The 17,283-nt window shown below is 38.9% G+C and overlaps 2 protein-coding genes across 2 annotated transcripts in view; one reads left to right on the forward strand and one right to left on the reverse strand.

Moving 5' to 3' along the window:
• The first annotated feature begins 4,654 nt into the window (after positions 1-4,654).
• On the forward strand, positions 4,655-11,189 carry LOC107691460 (T-complex protein 1 subunit eta-like). The gene is made up of 11 exons (XM_016490059.1): positions 4,655-4,745; positions 5,677-5,830; positions 5,951-6,057; positions 6,330-6,508; positions 6,607-6,778; positions 8,735-8,899; positions 9,225-9,413; positions 9,658-9,755; positions 9,883-10,015; positions 10,231-10,437; positions 10,539-11,189. Exons 1-11 carry the CDS (start codon positions 4,740-4,742, stop codon positions 10,770-10,772), a joined length of 1,644 nt encoding a protein of 547 aa, XP_016345545.1. The 5' UTR covers positions 4,655-4,739; the 3' UTR covers positions 10,773-11,189.
• Positions 11,190-11,260: 71 nt separating this feature from the next.
• Positions 11,261-17,283, reverse strand: part of LOC107691462 (heat shock 70 kDa protein 12B-like) — a 27,234-nt gene continuing 21,211 nt past the window's right edge. The window contains exons 9-13 of the mRNA XM_016490060.1: positions 15,871-15,957; positions 14,738-14,842; positions 13,452-13,710; positions 13,259-13,362; positions 11,261-13,182 (exon numbers count right to left, since the gene is read on the reverse strand). Coding sequence (XP_016345546.1) covers positions 12,515-13,182; positions 13,259-13,362; positions 13,452-13,710; positions 14,738-14,842; positions 15,871-15,957 — 1,223 coding nt within the window. The 3' untranslated portion in view covers positions 11,261-12,514. The remainder of the gene's footprint in view (positions 13,183-13,258; positions 13,363-13,451; positions 13,711-14,737; positions 14,843-15,870; positions 15,958-17,283) is intronic.

The following is a 17,283-nucleotide window of genomic DNA, read 5'->3' on the forward strand; positions in this document are numbered from 1 at the left end:
GGCATCAGCTGCTGTGCAGAGGGTGGGGAGAGAGAATGCCACATACATGACTTGGTCTACATCATTCGTACAAACTGGTTAGGCTTGTTCGTTTCTACAGCGTATGTTAATGAGTGAAGTAATTAAAGGTGCAGTATTTATATTTTAAAAGTTTTACACATAATATCTGTTCACGAACAGCACTTCTGAGCGATGCCATTAATTAAAATGACGGCGATTACACTCCCATTAGATGATGCCAGCCATGCCAGTCTTCTATTTATTCTGCAGGCAGCTGGTCGTCCCCTCATGGGTGCCGCCATGTTGACATCACATGACCAGCCAGGTTTTGGTAAAATAATAATAATAATAATAATAATAATAGGGACTTTTTATATGACACATTTAGTCAGCTCAGGGCGCTTTGCAAAGCAAAAACATGAAAGTAGCAAACAATACAACAACAAACAGATTAGACATACTACTTACTAGTCCAGTGTGATGGTATTGATCAGCATGGGTACAATCCAACAGACAGTCCAAACTGAATATGTTTGTCTACGTCAACCAGACGACAAATAACAAATACGATCAAAAAATAAACTTCATGCATCTAGGCCAATATGTGTCACTATAAAATCCAAAACGACTATTACTATTAGGATAAATAATGATTTTTAAAAAATCTTTAATTTGTTCATATACCTTGTAAAAATGTGGTTATTTGAGTCCAAATAGTCTTCTGAATGCCAAACCTTTGTTCCAATAATTGGAAGCAGTTATTTTGGCAGCAGTTATTTCCTCCTATTTGAAGTAACCTGTAATATGTCGTTAAACAACGCCCTCAGCTGTGACTTCACAATACAGCATGGCCTTTTGCACCTTATTGCTCACTTAACTAATGCTGTATACAGAACAGTTAATGTTAATGAATGCATTAACTAATATTCATTTTTAATAATTGTTAATATTCGTTAATGTTAATGAATGCATTAACTAATATTAACAAATACAACCTTATTGTAAAGTTTTCCTGTTTAAATAAGGTTAATGATATGTTATTGCCTAATCCAACCCCTGCCCCTAAATAAGTATAGTCAAACCTGTACACATACAGACACACTTCTATACAAACTAACACATTTTGTTGTAGAAAGATTAATGGCAGGTGCCAAAACAGTTATTAGGACAAACAAGCTCACCCTTCAGAGTGAGACGGTATTGATTAGGTTGTGATGGATTGGCTTTTTAATTGTCGAGCACTGTGCAAGTGTTCAGATTAATGGCTCACCTAGTGCTGCACGTGCACAACACTTTTGGTGGCCATGGATTTGCTTGTGCAAGTGTGGATATTTACATGAGAATTTGTTAATAAGGGACCAAGAAGCACTAATGTATGAACGCACATGCACTCTTATCGCAAATTAAATATCGAGCCCTATTAACTAATTCAGTCCTGCTTTGCCAGCTCTTGGATCCAAATCACTGCACATCACTTTAATGTCTAAAGATGTGTGAACCCTATACACATCCATCTCCCTGAATGTTGTGTCATGTTTAAATTACAGTTTGCAGTATTCTTAAAATGGAACTATTCTAAACCATTCAGCCTTATCTCACCAATCTATAGATGCACTTCTGTGCTAGTTGGAATCATCAAGTCCACATGAGGCACCCAGTGCTTGGTGGTCCATATAATAGACTGGAAAGAAGAGAGGAGGAAAAGATTGTCAGTGCCAAAAGCCACCTGCGGCTCCCATTCATCACTGGTGTTAGTGATTACAGCCTGAGCTCTATCACACAGAGGACACATTAAAGGGTACAGTAAAGGAGGAGAAATTAGAAAGATGGTTGATAATGACAGTGGGGTGTAGCGAATCAGCTCATGGGGAAATATGAATAATTAATCATAACTAGTTATAATTAATTATAAATATTTAGATCCGCTGTAGATATTTAGCTGAACTCTCAGGGTCAACTGTCTGTCAATTCTAAGAACGTTCAGGGTCTCTGCAGTATTTAGGTTGCCAGATGTATTGTCTCTGGGCAGCTCGTTGGGGTCTGTGGGGTCACACGGTGTGTGTGTCTGCATTGATCCTCTGGAAAGGTCCCTGCCCAGAGTCCATATTCCAGTTAATTTGTGACATTGAATTCACCTCGGGCTGCTTGCAGGTGGCATTCACCTATATATATTGTGTGTTTGATTGGTCCAGACACTACAGGGGAGAAAGAGAGAGGACATAAAGGTGAAGGAGATCTGCGGTGGGTCTCTTTTGAGTGCTAAGGTGGGGTTCCTGAGATTTGTAAAGGTTGTCAGTGAGGGATCAGCTCTGAAGGCTTTGCATTTGGAGTGCTCAACAACACCATTAGATCAGTATGTCAATGCTTTGGCAAGGTAACGCTTTTTTTCCCATGCAATAAAGCTAAGTTCAAAAGCAAATTTAAAATATTGGTACAAGTAAAAAGGGCACAAAATCCGTATTTTGTTAGGCAGTAGGTCTATTTGTGGCAGTCGAGAAATCATGCTGCGAAATTGGTCTAAAAGTTGTGCATTTTTTCCGCCAATGCATTGATAAAGGATGAGTGTGTTGTGTAATATTCCCATATAAAACTTTAACGGCCAATTAAAAAATATTGGTCTAGTAAAATTTGCTAATTCACAAGATCAATACATCCTTTATTATCCCGCTTTATCGAATTTAATGCATCTGTACGGAAGTGTCAAAATACTGAATCAACTCATTCACTTCTAGCAGCGCTTAGTGGTATCAGCATCATACACAGACGGGAGTGTCACGTTATTTAAAGGGGAAGTTCACAAAGTGATCACAGTGAGTAACAAAGGAATAAGTGGCTGCATTCTGATTACTTTTATGTCACTGATCAAGCTTTTATATGTAGTTTGGGGTAATAAAGGGTTTTGCAAAAACTGACACTTTAAATCAACGTTTCAAACAGCAACAACAGATAAAGACAAAAAGTAGTCATTGATAATATCTAAACATGTATCCAAATCCAAATGTATTCAAATTAATTTATGTGTGATGGCAATTTCTTAGCAACTAGGGATTGCACAGACTTGTTTATATATATTTCTTATAAGGCTATTCAGAAATCTAGTGGCTACACAATGGTATTACAGATCATAAATGGTGCAAAATTGATATCTTATGTCAATTTACAAATAATGCGTTCAGATTTGTGGAACTCACAATGTGCCGAATCTCCACACATTAGTGTCGTTACTATGACAACCAATGTGAACGGGGCGCCAATAGGGATTTTGCCTAGGGTGTCAAAACGGCTAGAAATGGCCCTGAGTTCAAATCACATTCAGAGAGCTTTGCTTGACCAGTCAAGACTTTGGTCTTCAGCAAGGTAGGTTATATTCTGTATATTTTTAAGACATCTCTGTGTATCTGGATGGAGCCTAGAACATTTTGCATAGCGCTGGATCTTCATCTTGTGCAGTCTCACAGATGGGTGGGTCAACTGCCATAGATGCCAGAAATATCCCAGTTAAAAGGTACCCTCCATAAGGGCGAGGCAGGGTGCGTATATATAACGTCTGATAATTACATGTGTCTAAAAAAGGGAGCCCTGAGAGCTTCGAGTTCAGCCACAGACTACAGACACATCACAGAAAGAAACATGCGCCACCCTCACTATCCAGAACCACTTGTAAACCACAGCAGCCTAAGCCTGTAGTTACACTGGGTTAAAAAAAAGTATACATATACTGTTACATCTAAGACATCTTAAATATATAGAGAAGAATACAGTGCATAAACAAGGCTACTGAACATGATGTGTGTGTGCATGCGGGAAACAGAGAGAAAAAGTACTGAAGTCTGAGTGTTGTTATTTGTGCTTTAAACACTGTGACATATCTTGACCGTCTGAACTGCATGTTTGTCTGTTTGTTTTAATTTGCCCAGAAGCTTATTGTTCATCTGAAGGATAGTCTCTCTGTGGTTCAGACACAGAGAAAAAAAAAAGGATGTAAAAATTAAGTATATTAAGTATATAAAAAGGATGTAAAAATTATATATATATATATATATATATATATATATATATACAGGATATAAGTAAGAGTCAAAATGGAGAAATGGGGGTGGGGTAAAAGAAAGAGTGAGATCTGTAATCTGCATACAATTTGTAGATAACCTCTACTGAATGTCATTCCTCCCTAATCTCATTACTAGAGTTTATTTGCTTGTTTGTTTATGTAAACAAATGTAAGAAACTGTGACATTTTTATTACATATTATTGATTGATTTATTTGAAACATTTTATTGACTATTTTACATACAGCAGCTAAGCAGGCATATTGTGACCTGCAAGGTTAATTAATTAATTAATTTATTTATTGTATATTTCCTTGTGGAAATGTAAATTTACCTTCCATAATGCATAACTTTATTTATTTATTGTTTGTTTGTTTGTTTGTTTGTTTAGCCTACTTACTCGTAAACAAATCGCTTACTTTCCACTTCACCAAATATATTTCCTGGTGGAAACCTTCCATAAAGCAAAACTTTCTTTCTTTCTTTCTTTTGACAATTAATGAATAGTTGATATGTTTAAAAAAATCCTCTTTTCAGGTTGCAGAGCAGCAGACATATAGCAGAAACTATAGTAATACCGCCCTCTGCTGGTCATCATCAGTTTGCCAACAGACGCGTCTCGTGTTCTAGAGAGTTCTAGGTGCATTGTGGGTACCTCACCCGGCAGCGTCCTTCTCTATCCTGCAAACATGATGGTGAGTGCGCTTTCATGCCTGTTTTACCTTCAAATCCATCGTCATCCGACCGGTCGGCGCATTTGCTAGTGTTGGGAGATAAACATCCAGCGGGAATAAAGCACAAAGAACATGTTTGCGAGATTATTTCTGTTTTAAATGGGATAACGCCAGAAGATTTACATTGATGCTAGCTAGCTTGGTGGCTAACGGTTCATTCTTCTGTATGAGGGTGACAGGCAGAATTTAGAGATTGCATTACGACGCGATGTGCAAAAGTACAGGTATATATTTATTTCACTCAATAGTTTTGATCCGTGTGGTTAAATGATGCTAGAGGCTTTAGTTTAGCATAATTCCGGTAATGCAGAAAGAGCGAATGAACCGGTTACACCCTTCAGTGTTGTTCGGCTCTTCAGTTAAGTTACTATGATAAACCTGTGACTTTATGAAACGATTTTTTTCTATTAAAGGCCCTTATTTTGTTAGCACGTAGGGACACACTCATAGAGAGATTTTAGTGTTATTTATGACATCTCTTTTGTGCATGACAGTATGCAGTTTTTCAACTGCAAAAACTAATACAAGAGCAGGTATTACTGTTATTTGTCTCTCTGTATATATAGAGAGAGATGGGGATAATGTAAATGTTTAAGTAAAGATCACAGCACTTTATTCATTAACCTACATAAATGGTCAATACACTGGCTGTATAAGAACTGTCAAAAGTCTCCCATAGTCATGGAAAACCTTTCAAAATCAGTGCATTTAAAAATTGTGATTTGCAGGCTTGGAAAGGTCATGGAAATTAGCACAATGGCAAAATATTGTGAACATATCTATTGTAAATAATAGGATTGTTCTTGTTTGATCTGCACTTAACATTAAAAGCGTTTAATTGATTTCAAAAGGTGTAGATATATTATAGTGACTCCTGAACATCTCCCCTCAGCCCACTCCAGTCATCCTCCTGAAGGAGGGCACAGACAGCTCTCAGGGGATCCCACAGCTCATCAGTAACATCAATGCCTGCCAGGTTGTGGCAGAGGCTGTGCGGACCACCCTCGGCCCCCGTGGCATGGACAAGCTTGTGGTAGATAACAGAGGTAGGTCTGAATTTCTACAGAAGTGCTGTGTTATTGGGAAGGACTGGTATATTTCTTGGCATCATATTAACATGATGCTCTGTTTTTTCATGTTGTGATTTACATGGCATTATCTTGCAGGCAAAGCCACTATTTCTAATGATGGAGCCACAATTCTGAAGCTTTTGGATGTTGTACACCCTGCGGCCAAGACTCTGGTAGACATTGCCAGATCTCAGGATGCTGAGGTAAGATTCCTGCATTCTGTCTGTATATTTCTACTGCTTAAAAGAGGTAGTTAGGTAGGTAGATAGTTCTGGTTCTCAGTGTTGATTGATTGACAATATCATGTTAAAGCTATGCTAAAGACAGTATTGTGAATGTAAACATGACTAAAGCAGCTGCATGTCTGTTTCATAATTAGAAATGTAATTTTGAGCAAGTTGGGCTCAAATTGCATGATCTTATAGCTAGTTAAATCCGCTAGATTGTATCATCTTCATTCTGTGTGTTTGTTTAGGTTGGTGACGGCACCACCTCGGTGACTCTGCTTGCTGCTGAGTTTCTGAAGCAGTTAAAGCCATATGTAGAGGAGGGGCTTCACCCCCAGACCATCATCAGAGCATTCCGCATCGCCACACAGCTCGCTGTCAAAAAGATCAAAGAAATCGCTGTTACCATCAAGAAGGATGACAAGCAGTGAGTCTAATCACTGTCTGCTATTATATATCATAGTAATGTATAATTAGCATATAAATGTCACGGAGGTGATCATTTGTCCTCTGTTGCTACCACAGAGAACAGAGGAGGTTGTTGGAGAAGTGTGCTGCTACGGCTCTGAACTCCAAGCTGATTGCAGGACAGAAGGAGTTCTTCTCCAAGATGGTGGTAGATGCGGTGATGATGCTGGATGATCTACTTCCTCTGAAGATGATTGGAGTGAAGAAGGTGCAGGGTGGAGCTCTGGAGGTGAGGGAGCAGTGTTCTAGATTCCAAAGAATTCTTATATTTTAGGATTTATTTATTAACATTTTTGTTCACACCGCTCACAAATCTTTTGGACTGACTGTCACTGTCATTTTTCAAGTATTGAAATCTGTATGTTCAGACAGTGTAGTCAATATCTAGTGTATATTTTTTGGTTGCTGTAGTAATTCACGATAAAGATTCACGATACTGATTTCACAATACAATTTTCTCACAATTTTTCTTTTTAAAAAAATGAGATTTAAGACAAATTATAAATGAAAAGGTGTCCTTTTATTATTTCAATGCTGCACATTTCTTTGACATTAAAATCAGCATGATTAAAAACTTAATTGATCGCTTTTTTTCTTAAAATAACAAGTCGAGAGTAGGGGTGCAACGGATTACAAAACCCACGGCTCGGATCATATTGCATTATCATATCAGATTTTGAATAACAGATCGGGTCATTTTGCAGATGAGCAAAAAAAAATATGGTTCTTTATTATTTAAATAACAGAATACTTTTTTGATACCACAGCAAAACCGAGTAGCATATAGGGATGTAACGATTCACTCAACTCACGATGCGATTCACGATACTGATTTCACAATACAATTTTCTCACAATTTTTCTTTTTAAAAAAATGAGATTTAAGACAAATTATAAATGAAAAGGTGTCCTTTTATTATTTCAATGCTGCACATTTCTTTGACATTAAAATATGTAAAATAATAAAACTAACTTAAAATTTTAAAACAAATCCCAAATCAAATAATTAAATAATACAAATAAAATAAATCTCTTCATATAAACAATCTAAGGCTTTGGCTGTGCTTTTTCCATTTTAAATGAGAGGCAACCACTGCATTTTAATCACGATCCAAACAAAGAGGCTAAATATGTTATTTATATTGCAATTAGATTGTATAAATTCGAAATTTGAAGCAAAAACAGAATGGTCTGATTTTAGCTTTGTGTGAAAGAGGAATCGATTCTGTGTACGCGCATTGTCTGAAACGCGGCTCTCTGTGCGTGCTTTGAATGAGTGCGCGCAGCTCCGAATACACGTGAGCTCCGAATGCGTGTGAATGGTTTAAAACACCTGAATGTTTAAATGGGCAAGACTTGCAAACGACATGTACAAACGATTAACTATGATCCGTTTTACCCCTACAAGCTAGTGAACAACGCAAATCAAAGAAGGAATTTTATATAACTGTTCAAGATAGCCCGTCGGGCAGGGTGGTGAAACATTTTGGTAGCCCGACTGTAAAACACAATAGCCCCGGGACGTCGGGCTAGCGATTTTGCGAGCCCTGGGTCAGCACGACTTAAAGCTGGAATATACCTCACGTCTTTTAAAATAGATTTTGAAACATTACGTGTCACACATTTGCCTACTTTGTAAATGGAGAAAAACTGGGCAATTTATTTCAAACAAACTCACGCTAAATACAGCTTGTTTCTAGGAGATGTATGAAAATAAATTTGTTAAAAACTGGCTATGACTTAATATCCTCTGACTGGATGGAATCTTAGTCTGAAGCTAGAAAATCTGAATCAGCCCATCATACATGTTTTTCTACGAAATGTCAAATCATACTACTGAAAATATGCAGACTGGTTCTGACTTTCTCCAGACTGCAAAGCAGGTCAAAAGCCTTTACTCATGCAGCAACTGAGAGTAGTTGTTAGTGTGATGAATGAAAACTGGAATATTTATTTATTTTCAGACTACGAAACTACATATTTTAGTTGGATATGACAAAAACAGATATATGCCGCCAGTCTGAACAAAGCCCTTTACATTCAGGATCATTATTGTGGAATAGCTGAACAGCCATATTCACAGATATGCAGAATGGGGGGAAAAAGGTCTGTCTATTGAAATGCAGCAAAAGACTCAGATGTAGATTTTAACCTTGCGGTCCTTTGTTTTTGTTTCTGTCTATCAGGACTCTCAGCTTGTAGCTGGTGTGGCATTCAAGAAGACCTTCTCCTATGCTGGCTTTGAGATGCAGCCCAAGCGCTATGTGAACCCAAAAATCGCACTGCTCAACATTGAGCTGGAGTTGAAGGCAGAGAAGGACAATGCAGAAGTCCGTGTCAACTCGGTGGAGGTCAGTACTGCTCTTAACCATCACAGGTTGTCTCTTTGATTGTTGAGGCCTAATGATAAAAGGACTGGGCCCATAAGCGAGTCAGAAAACTGACTCGAAAATTATGGTGTAGTTGTCATTTTAAATTGGGCATTATTTCGGCAGAAGTGAAGGCCCGTTAGTATTATCTGCTTTCTGTAGCTTCTACAAGGTATTTTATTGCAGTGACACTAACTAATCCCAAAGTCTGCAAATTGATATTAGAATCTCATGTCTGTAATCCATCATGGCTCATATAAACAAACTCAATAATTTTTCTACATGTTTATGTGGCTGCTGTTTGCAGGACTATCAGGCCATCGTTGATGCTGAATGGAACATCCTATACGATAAGCTGGAGAAGATCTACAAATCCGGTGCTAAAGTGGTGCTGTCAAAGCTGCCCATTGGAGATGTGGCCACACAATACTTCGCAGACAGAGATCTGTTCTGTGCAGGCCGTGTTGTGGAGGAAGATCTTAAGAGAACTATGATGGTATGGTGGTATCCTGTGTATATCCTGTCAGTTTGCTTTGGCTGTGTATCAGTACTTTGATGATTCAATTCCAGTCTGTTTTTATATTGGAGTATAGTCCAGTTTTCTTTTAGTGTTGAAAGCTGTCGTGAGTAAATTAATGCCAGATGTCTTTTCCCTTATGCACATGTAATAATGTTTTGGTCGTGGTAATGATGTGTTGTTGACCATATAGCAGTTAAAGCAGTTGTGATGTCTCCTCCAGGCCTGTGGTGGCTCTATTCAGACCAGTGTCGGTGCCCTGACTGATGATGTGCTTGGACTGTGTGAGCTCTTTGAAGAAGTGCAGGTTGGAGGAGAAAGGTATGTTTTTTTTTTTTCTTATGTAAATACAGAATGTAATTGTCCATGAAACTGGAGATTTTAATAAGTGATTTCATGTAAACATTTTCCATACATGCGAAGTAACTATGTGTGTATTGCATTGCAGATACAACTTCTTCAAAGGCTGCCCGAAGGCCAAGACCTGCACCATAATCCTGAGGGGTGGTGCGGAGCAGTTCATGGAGGAAACAGACCGCTCACTGCACGATGCCATCATGATTGTGCGCAGAGCAATCAAGGTGGGGAAAGCTTCATCTCTTGCTACAAATGATTACAACAGCAGATTTATGTTATCCTTGATTTCCTTTCGTCAGTATTTCTGAGGTACAGTGAGCCGAATGACAGGAAAGTAGTACTATAGTCCTAATTTCAGAATGTTTTAAGAACTGTCAGCAGGGGGAGACAAATTTACAAACATAGATGTTACTGAACATTCTCATATTTCCCAATACAGAATGACTCTATTGTTGCTGGAGGTGGCGCTATAGAGATGGAGTTGTCGAAGTATCTGAGGGATTACTCTAGAACAATTCCAGGGAAGCAGCAGCTGCTGATCGGAGCCTATGCCAAAGCCCTGGAGATTATTCCCAGACAGCTGTGTGACAACGCAGGCTTTGATGCTACCAATATCCTAAACAAACTGAGGGCCAAGCATGCACAGGTACATACACAAGTCAAGGCTATTTTTTATTTTTATTAAATCATCTCAATTAAATGTCAGTGTTATAATTAATCCATTTGCATAATCTCCATTTTCCTTAGGGTGGTATATGGTATGGAGTGGACGTGAATAATGAAGATATATCCGATAACTTCCAGGGATGTGTATGGGAGCCCTCTGTTGTGCGGATCAATGCCCTGACCGCTGCTTCTGAAGCTGCATGTCTCATCCTCTCAGTGGATGAGACCATCAAGAACCCTCGCTCTACTGCTGACGGCCCAGCGGCACCTGCTGGCAGAGGAAGAGGTCGTGGTAGACCCCCACACGCCCACTAATCTACACCCATCCCCACTAGTGTCTTGGGCAGAGCCTCTGGACTCAAAGTCAAAACAAATGCTGGCCACTTATTGGGCCTTGATTTGTTTTTTTGACCCATTTGTGTTACTCTCTGATCCCACTAAATCGAAGCATTTCTTTGTGTTTACAAAGGCTAAAGCAGAATAAAATGTCATTTTTGCTAATTGTTCCAGATTGATGGGGATTGAATCATCTGTTGGATAGTTGGAGATGTGAATGTTGTTTTGTGAAAGTCTGATAGAACACAAACCATACAGACACTCAAATAAAGAGTGATCAGTTTGTAGATCTGTATAAGCACTGATATGCAGGCACTCTGCTGAGATACGTTCCTGAATTGGTCATTCGGTGGAACTATTTATTGGACCATTAAAATCAGTACTTTTGCTTCTCAACATTTCTGTGTGATTTTATTCTTTTTTTTGTGACTTAACCTTTCAGTCATGAGTGGTAAGAGACTGTATACATTAGGCATTAGAATTTAAATGTTTTACATTATAGCATTTAAAGAAATATATTTTATTTTGAGGCATTGTGATTTAGTATACAAACAGTTTCATAGTATGTATTAAACTAAAATCTGACTTTTAGGACTATATGCCAACAGTGTGATGTGATTTAACCCCTAGCTTGATTCCCTTATGTCAGACTAATGTCCAGCATATTTAATAGTAATATTACCAACATCCTTGAAGCAGGTTTCTTATAAACATAACAACTGTTTTCTTTGCTCCTGTATAGATAAAAAGTCAACAATATTGCTTATACAAGACCGATGAAAGACTAATAGTTCAAAACATAAATGTTATAATAACTGCAAGTTTAGACCTGGTATAATTTTAAAGTCTTGAGAGGTAGTGTTTCATAAGCTTTAGCTATTTTAATTGTGCCTACATATAAAAAAGAACAAACCTAAATGCCTCAATCAGATTCTTTGAGGAGCAAATAAGTAAAACCAATTGTAACCAGGCAAAAGAAAAAAGGTTTGTATGATGTAAATACCTGTTTTGTACCTATGTAGGAAATCAGAAAATTTGAACTTTATTTCTCTTGTTAACCATCCTCTTAACGTCATTCTGATTAATCACTTCCTCTTTCTACCTCCAGGTGGCGCAACCGTAATTTAAAACTAAAGATGTCTTGATTTTGTCTTTGAAGTTTTTAATTGATTCATGTATAGTTATAGAGAATGTTTAAAAAAAATTAAACTTAAGTGGCTTTAATTGATAAATCAATTTAAATACTAAGTGTCTGCAAACTTAGAAGGAATATAATATCTACTTACTGCAAATGTGTGGATCACCACAAGGAGTAACTGAACTGAAACTAGTTCTTCTGTGTTAATAAACTAATAGGAAATGCATTTACAGACCTTATGGCAAATATTTAAGATTATTTGATAATGTAAATAAAATTCCCGTCCGAAGATCTGGTTAATTTTTTGCCTCATTTCTTATAATTTAGAATCTTTCTTATCCAAAGCTTACAGTACACTTAGTACAGGAGACAGTCCTCAGAGCTGGTGCTTTGCACAATAAAAGGGAATCCCAGTAACGCTCCAGGTTATCGTTCAGCCTTCCAGCTTTTATATCAGCAATCCTTGTATATCCAGATCTTCAACCTCAAAGCTATTATTTAAGCCATTAATTGATGAGATTAACTGTTGTTAAATGTCCATCACATTCGCATTCCAGTTCTCTCCAGAAACAGCACAATAGGATCAGTTGGACAGGAAGTCAATTGATGCCCGCACCAGTCGGCCGGTTGCCACATCAACAGCTGTGACTTTGATCTCTGTGTCTCCAAACTGCATCGTCGTGCGAATCTCCCTGCGTTCAAATGCTGGTCCTTTATCGTTATCACCAGCGCTAGCTGCCACTGCCCCTGACTCAAGCAGGTCTAGCGTGATGGCACCACACTTCCTCACCCCGGGGTCGGTAATGTAGGTTATGTCATCAGTGTCGCTGCAGTAGATGTTGATGATGATCTTCCTTTGTCCCATTCTCGCTGGAGTGTAGCTCCGCCTCACCACCTCTCCCAAGGCCACCGATTGATCAACGTTTACAAAGCGGTCCAGGATGTCAGTGCACCATTCTCGGCCATCTTTGATGAGAAGCTTATCACGAGGGTGTTGGCCTTCCACAAAGCGGTTCAAAACCCCAACACCGTAAGTTAATGGGCAACGGCGTACACGGACAACAGTGGGGTCTAGACCAAACAGGACTGCACCCTTCAGGATGGTTAGACCTACGTCATGTGGAATTATAATACGGCAGTTCCTCCCTAGTGCATTCTGTGCCGCACGCTGAAGCATGGGTGACTCTGCAAATCCTCCAACCAAGAAGAGAAAACGCACATCCTTTACTTCCTCCTTCTGCATCAGGTTCTCTGTTAGAGTGAGAGGAATCGATAAGACTTTAGAGAATTTACCACCGTGTTTGTTTGAGAGACAATGTTGTCTTACCAACATGTTTTATGATGTTGTTGATGGTCGGCTGGAAAAGCTCATTCATGGCTTCCGCAGACAGCCTCAGCATCCCTTGAGATGACCACTTTATAAAATTCATACTGACAAAAACATTACACATTGTTAGAGACATACTCACACTTTCAAAGACATAATTTAGCAAATAAAGCCCTCTGTGAGTCAGACGTACTTGCTCTTGCGCAGGGCAGTCTCCACACTCTGCCCCCGGTGTCGCTTGTAGAAGTCAATGAAGGAAAAGGGCAGCGAGATGTTTAGTGAGTTGGCCCGGCCAGGAGCTGCTGTGCGCTTTCGGGCTTCAAATGCAATAGTAAGGTCTACCCAAGCTGCTGGACGTTTAGCTTTAAAACTCTCAATGAAGTCAGCTCCAAAGATCTGACACAACATGGCCTCGAAGGCAAGATCCACACCAACTGCTCCATAAGGACCCCCTGAAATTTAAACATGTATATGTACCATTTATGTTAGGGCTACGTGCCACTAGATTTGCATGCTCACCTCAGTTTGCTTCAGGTCCTAAACTAAATCCTTTGGAATAACTGTGACCAATCAGGACAGCCTTCACCCTCTGGAGTGAAATAACAGGGCGTGGCTAAATTCAGTACTGAAGACTGACCAGTTTTGATTCCATTCCATCTATGGGAATCATGATTTTGCCTATTAGTATATGCTACTGGATCAACAGGTCTTGAAAAAACAATTCTTAACCCTGACACTAACTCTAACCATGAACTATCCCTAAAATCAAATGGAAGTGATAGACTGATAAGAATATTGTTTGAACCACCAGAGCGCAAAGCCTAACGTTTTCCCTAAACAAGAGGTGTCCTCTCCTGATCCTGGAGGGCCACTTTTTTGTAGAGATTAGCTACAACACACCATCTTGGAAGTTTCTAGTGATCCTGAAAACCTCGACTGGCTGGTCCAGGTGTGTTTAATTAGGGCTGGAGCCAAACTCTGCTAGAAGGTGACCCTCCTGGATCAGGACTGAACAACCCTGCCCTAAACCTGTAGAATCTGATAGGCTGGTGGTACGTTTGTTGTCCCAAACTTGATGTATACTTGTGGACTTGAGATGGTCATGGTGTGGGCATGTCTGTGAAGTCCACAAGACTGTAGGGACCCCCCACTTAAGATCTTAGGTTTCAGATGGGTGTTTACATGCACCCTTGGTGTGTCTTTTTGCCAATCCCACACAAACACATCATACCAAACACTACCTGGCGGTCTATGTGGCATTATGTCACCAAATTGGGTGCTTGGTGGAGGACAGGATTTGAGAAATATGTCCTACTTGGCAAAATCATGTATTGAATTGAACTTGGTCATTCATAACTGTTTACTTCAGTCGTGCATCATTTCACTCTAGTCCTGAAGATCTGTGAAGTGAAAGTCTTTCTTATTGGCAGGGAGGTAGTTGTATGAGTGTGAAGGAGTTAGATTTGGTTCTCAACTGACCTGAGACTTTGTAAAGCTCCTTCAGAGTGCCCTGTGGCTGCTCAATCTGATGCACCGTCAGATCCACTGTCCCACCACCACAGTCTGCCACAATGTACCGGTCACCTTTGAGAATACACACAGTTAACCATAGTCAGTCATCTGTTTCCTGCTTAGTAACTGTTACCAGATCTTTTAAAACAACAAGACTTGTTTAAATAACAACCTTGTTCTTCTCTCTCTCTGACCTGCTGCAGTCAGGAAGATCTTCTCCCAAACAGCCTTCAGACATTTATGATACAGTCTGAGATAAGAGTGGCTTAGCTTGGCTCCTGCCAACTGACTTTACTCAACTACACAGGAGTAGAGAGAGGAAAGTGTGTTTCTTGTTTGTTTACAGTGGTGTAATAACTCAGTTTCACGGGAAATGGCCTCCTCTTTGTGTGTCGGTACACATGTGTGCACCATTAAGAAATGCAAGAGACTATGAGAAAGCAAAGGAGATCTGTATTTTCAGTATTGTGAGTTAGATTGTAATAAATTCTCCCTCTCGATCCCTCTCTCTCCAGGAAACATCTGGAGCTAAAGATCTGATTATTTTGACCCTGCACCTTGTCATTGTGCCAGTCATGCAGAGAGCACTGCACGCACACACACTGCAGCCATGCGCTCAGACTGTGCAGCCAGTAATAACATACCGATGATTGTTCCATAATGAGGGTCCCTTACACATATGAAAAGCAATTTGAGTCATATAAACAATATTATATGCACATAAGGAACAAGAAAGTGTGATGGGGGAAAGCTTATTTCAAGATAAAAGGATTTCGTCTAAAGTGAAATATAAACAGTACTCTGGAAATTATTATTTTGGAAAGTATTGTTTTGATTTTTTCAGTTTTGTTTGCCTGTTTGAAATCTTGACAATATCACAAATAAAAAAAGATATTCATGTGTCTTTATTAAAGCATCTTCATGTTTAATTTGTCACAGTATCGGCACTCTATATGGCCTACAGGCATCAAGATGTCTGTTTCAAACATACTATATCTGAGAACAAAATTACTATCCATAGAATTCAGCTGACTATATATACATAATAGAAGTCTATTGTATGTTTGATAGCTAGATGAGTGTGTATCTCCATCTCTTACCTGTCTGCATCTCAGACCACAATTCTCCAGTACCACTCTCCACCAGAAAAGTTCGGCTATGCCTGGCTCTGCGGAGCTGCTCGCGGGCTGAAAGACAGATTGGCCTCCTTTATTCTGTGAATCACTCACACATGGGCAGCTTTAATCAAAACCTTATGACATTAGAGCCAATAAACTCAAAGAGTGAGAGAGAGACCGAAAGAGAAGGGGAGAGATTGCAGTTACCTGGATCAGTAATAAAGCAGTCTGCTAAACAGACCCTGATTTAATGAACCTAAAGCCTTTGTTTATAAAACACGATCTTTGAGATGTGAGCAGAATTTACTTTTAGTATTGCTCTTATACCTAATAAAACAGGCTTGTTTCATGGTTGTAGTTTTATAGCAGGTGCTTTTAGTGAATAATGACCTGCTAAACTAAGAATGATCTCTGCTTCACTTTTGGGGTTACTAAGGCTATACTGGTTGCTATTTTTCCTGAAGAACTCTTTTTATGGACTGCATTACTTCTAACATTTCCTTTCAGGTACAGTCTGTGAACACTGGAGGACATGCTGCCTTACATTCCCACAGCTTGCACCAAACACACAGAGAATAGAAAACTTAACCACACTTTTGGGACATGGAACCCATTACAATATGAAAAAGCTTTTGAAACAAGACAAAGATGAAGAGAAGGAAAAAGTAAAAGCAAACCAATTTGAACTTTAATTACTCTAAAACCCATGTGATTTGATACAACAGAGACAGATAAATAACGTGTCCAATGTCTTAATATAGATGAGAGGACAGACGATTATAGACTCAATTGTGGGCACTTTTGTATCATTATAGTTTTAAGATAAGTAAATACAACTTTTTTTAATAAAGGAAGTTTCTGTATGTGTCAAGTAAATCAACACGATCAAGACATAAAAAGCAGCAAAGAAAAGGCATGGTAAAAAAAAAAATCCAAAAATGTTTTTCACCTTCATATATAAAAAAAAAAACCCAAAAAACCCCTGAAGCCAGTTAAGTGTAAAGAAAAGAAAAGCAAAGAAAAGAAAAGCAAAGAAAAGAAAAGAAAAGAAAAGAAAAGAAAAGAAAAAAGAAAAGAAAAGTGACTCCAAATCCCTTGGGAGCTAAAGGTCCCGAAGCTGGAGTGTGTGTTGTGTCCCTTGATTTCCTGTGCCAGTAAATGTTGTCCAATTGTAAAACATGTTTTGAAGACAAAATTTTGGAACATATTCTCAAATACTTCAGAATAAGCAAGCAAGCAAAAATGCAAGAAAGAATAAAAGAAACCATCCAGTGAAACTAGTGTAAGCAGTCAAGAGGAGGGTGAGCTCATGGTCTGCAGCACCTTGTTCCTATTATGATGTGAAATGTGTGTGTGTGTGTGTGTGCGCGTGTGTGTGTGTGTGTGTGTGTGTGT

Source organism: Sinocyclocheilus anshuiensis, unplaced genomic scaffold, assembly GCF_001515605.1.
Source record: "Sinocyclocheilus anshuiensis isolate Anshui unplaced genomic scaffold, SAMN03320099.WGS_v1.1 scaffold514, whole genome shotgun sequence".
Lineage (NCBI taxonomy): Eukaryota > Metazoa > Chordata > Actinopteri > Cypriniformes > Cyprinidae > Sinocyclocheilus > Sinocyclocheilus anshuiensis.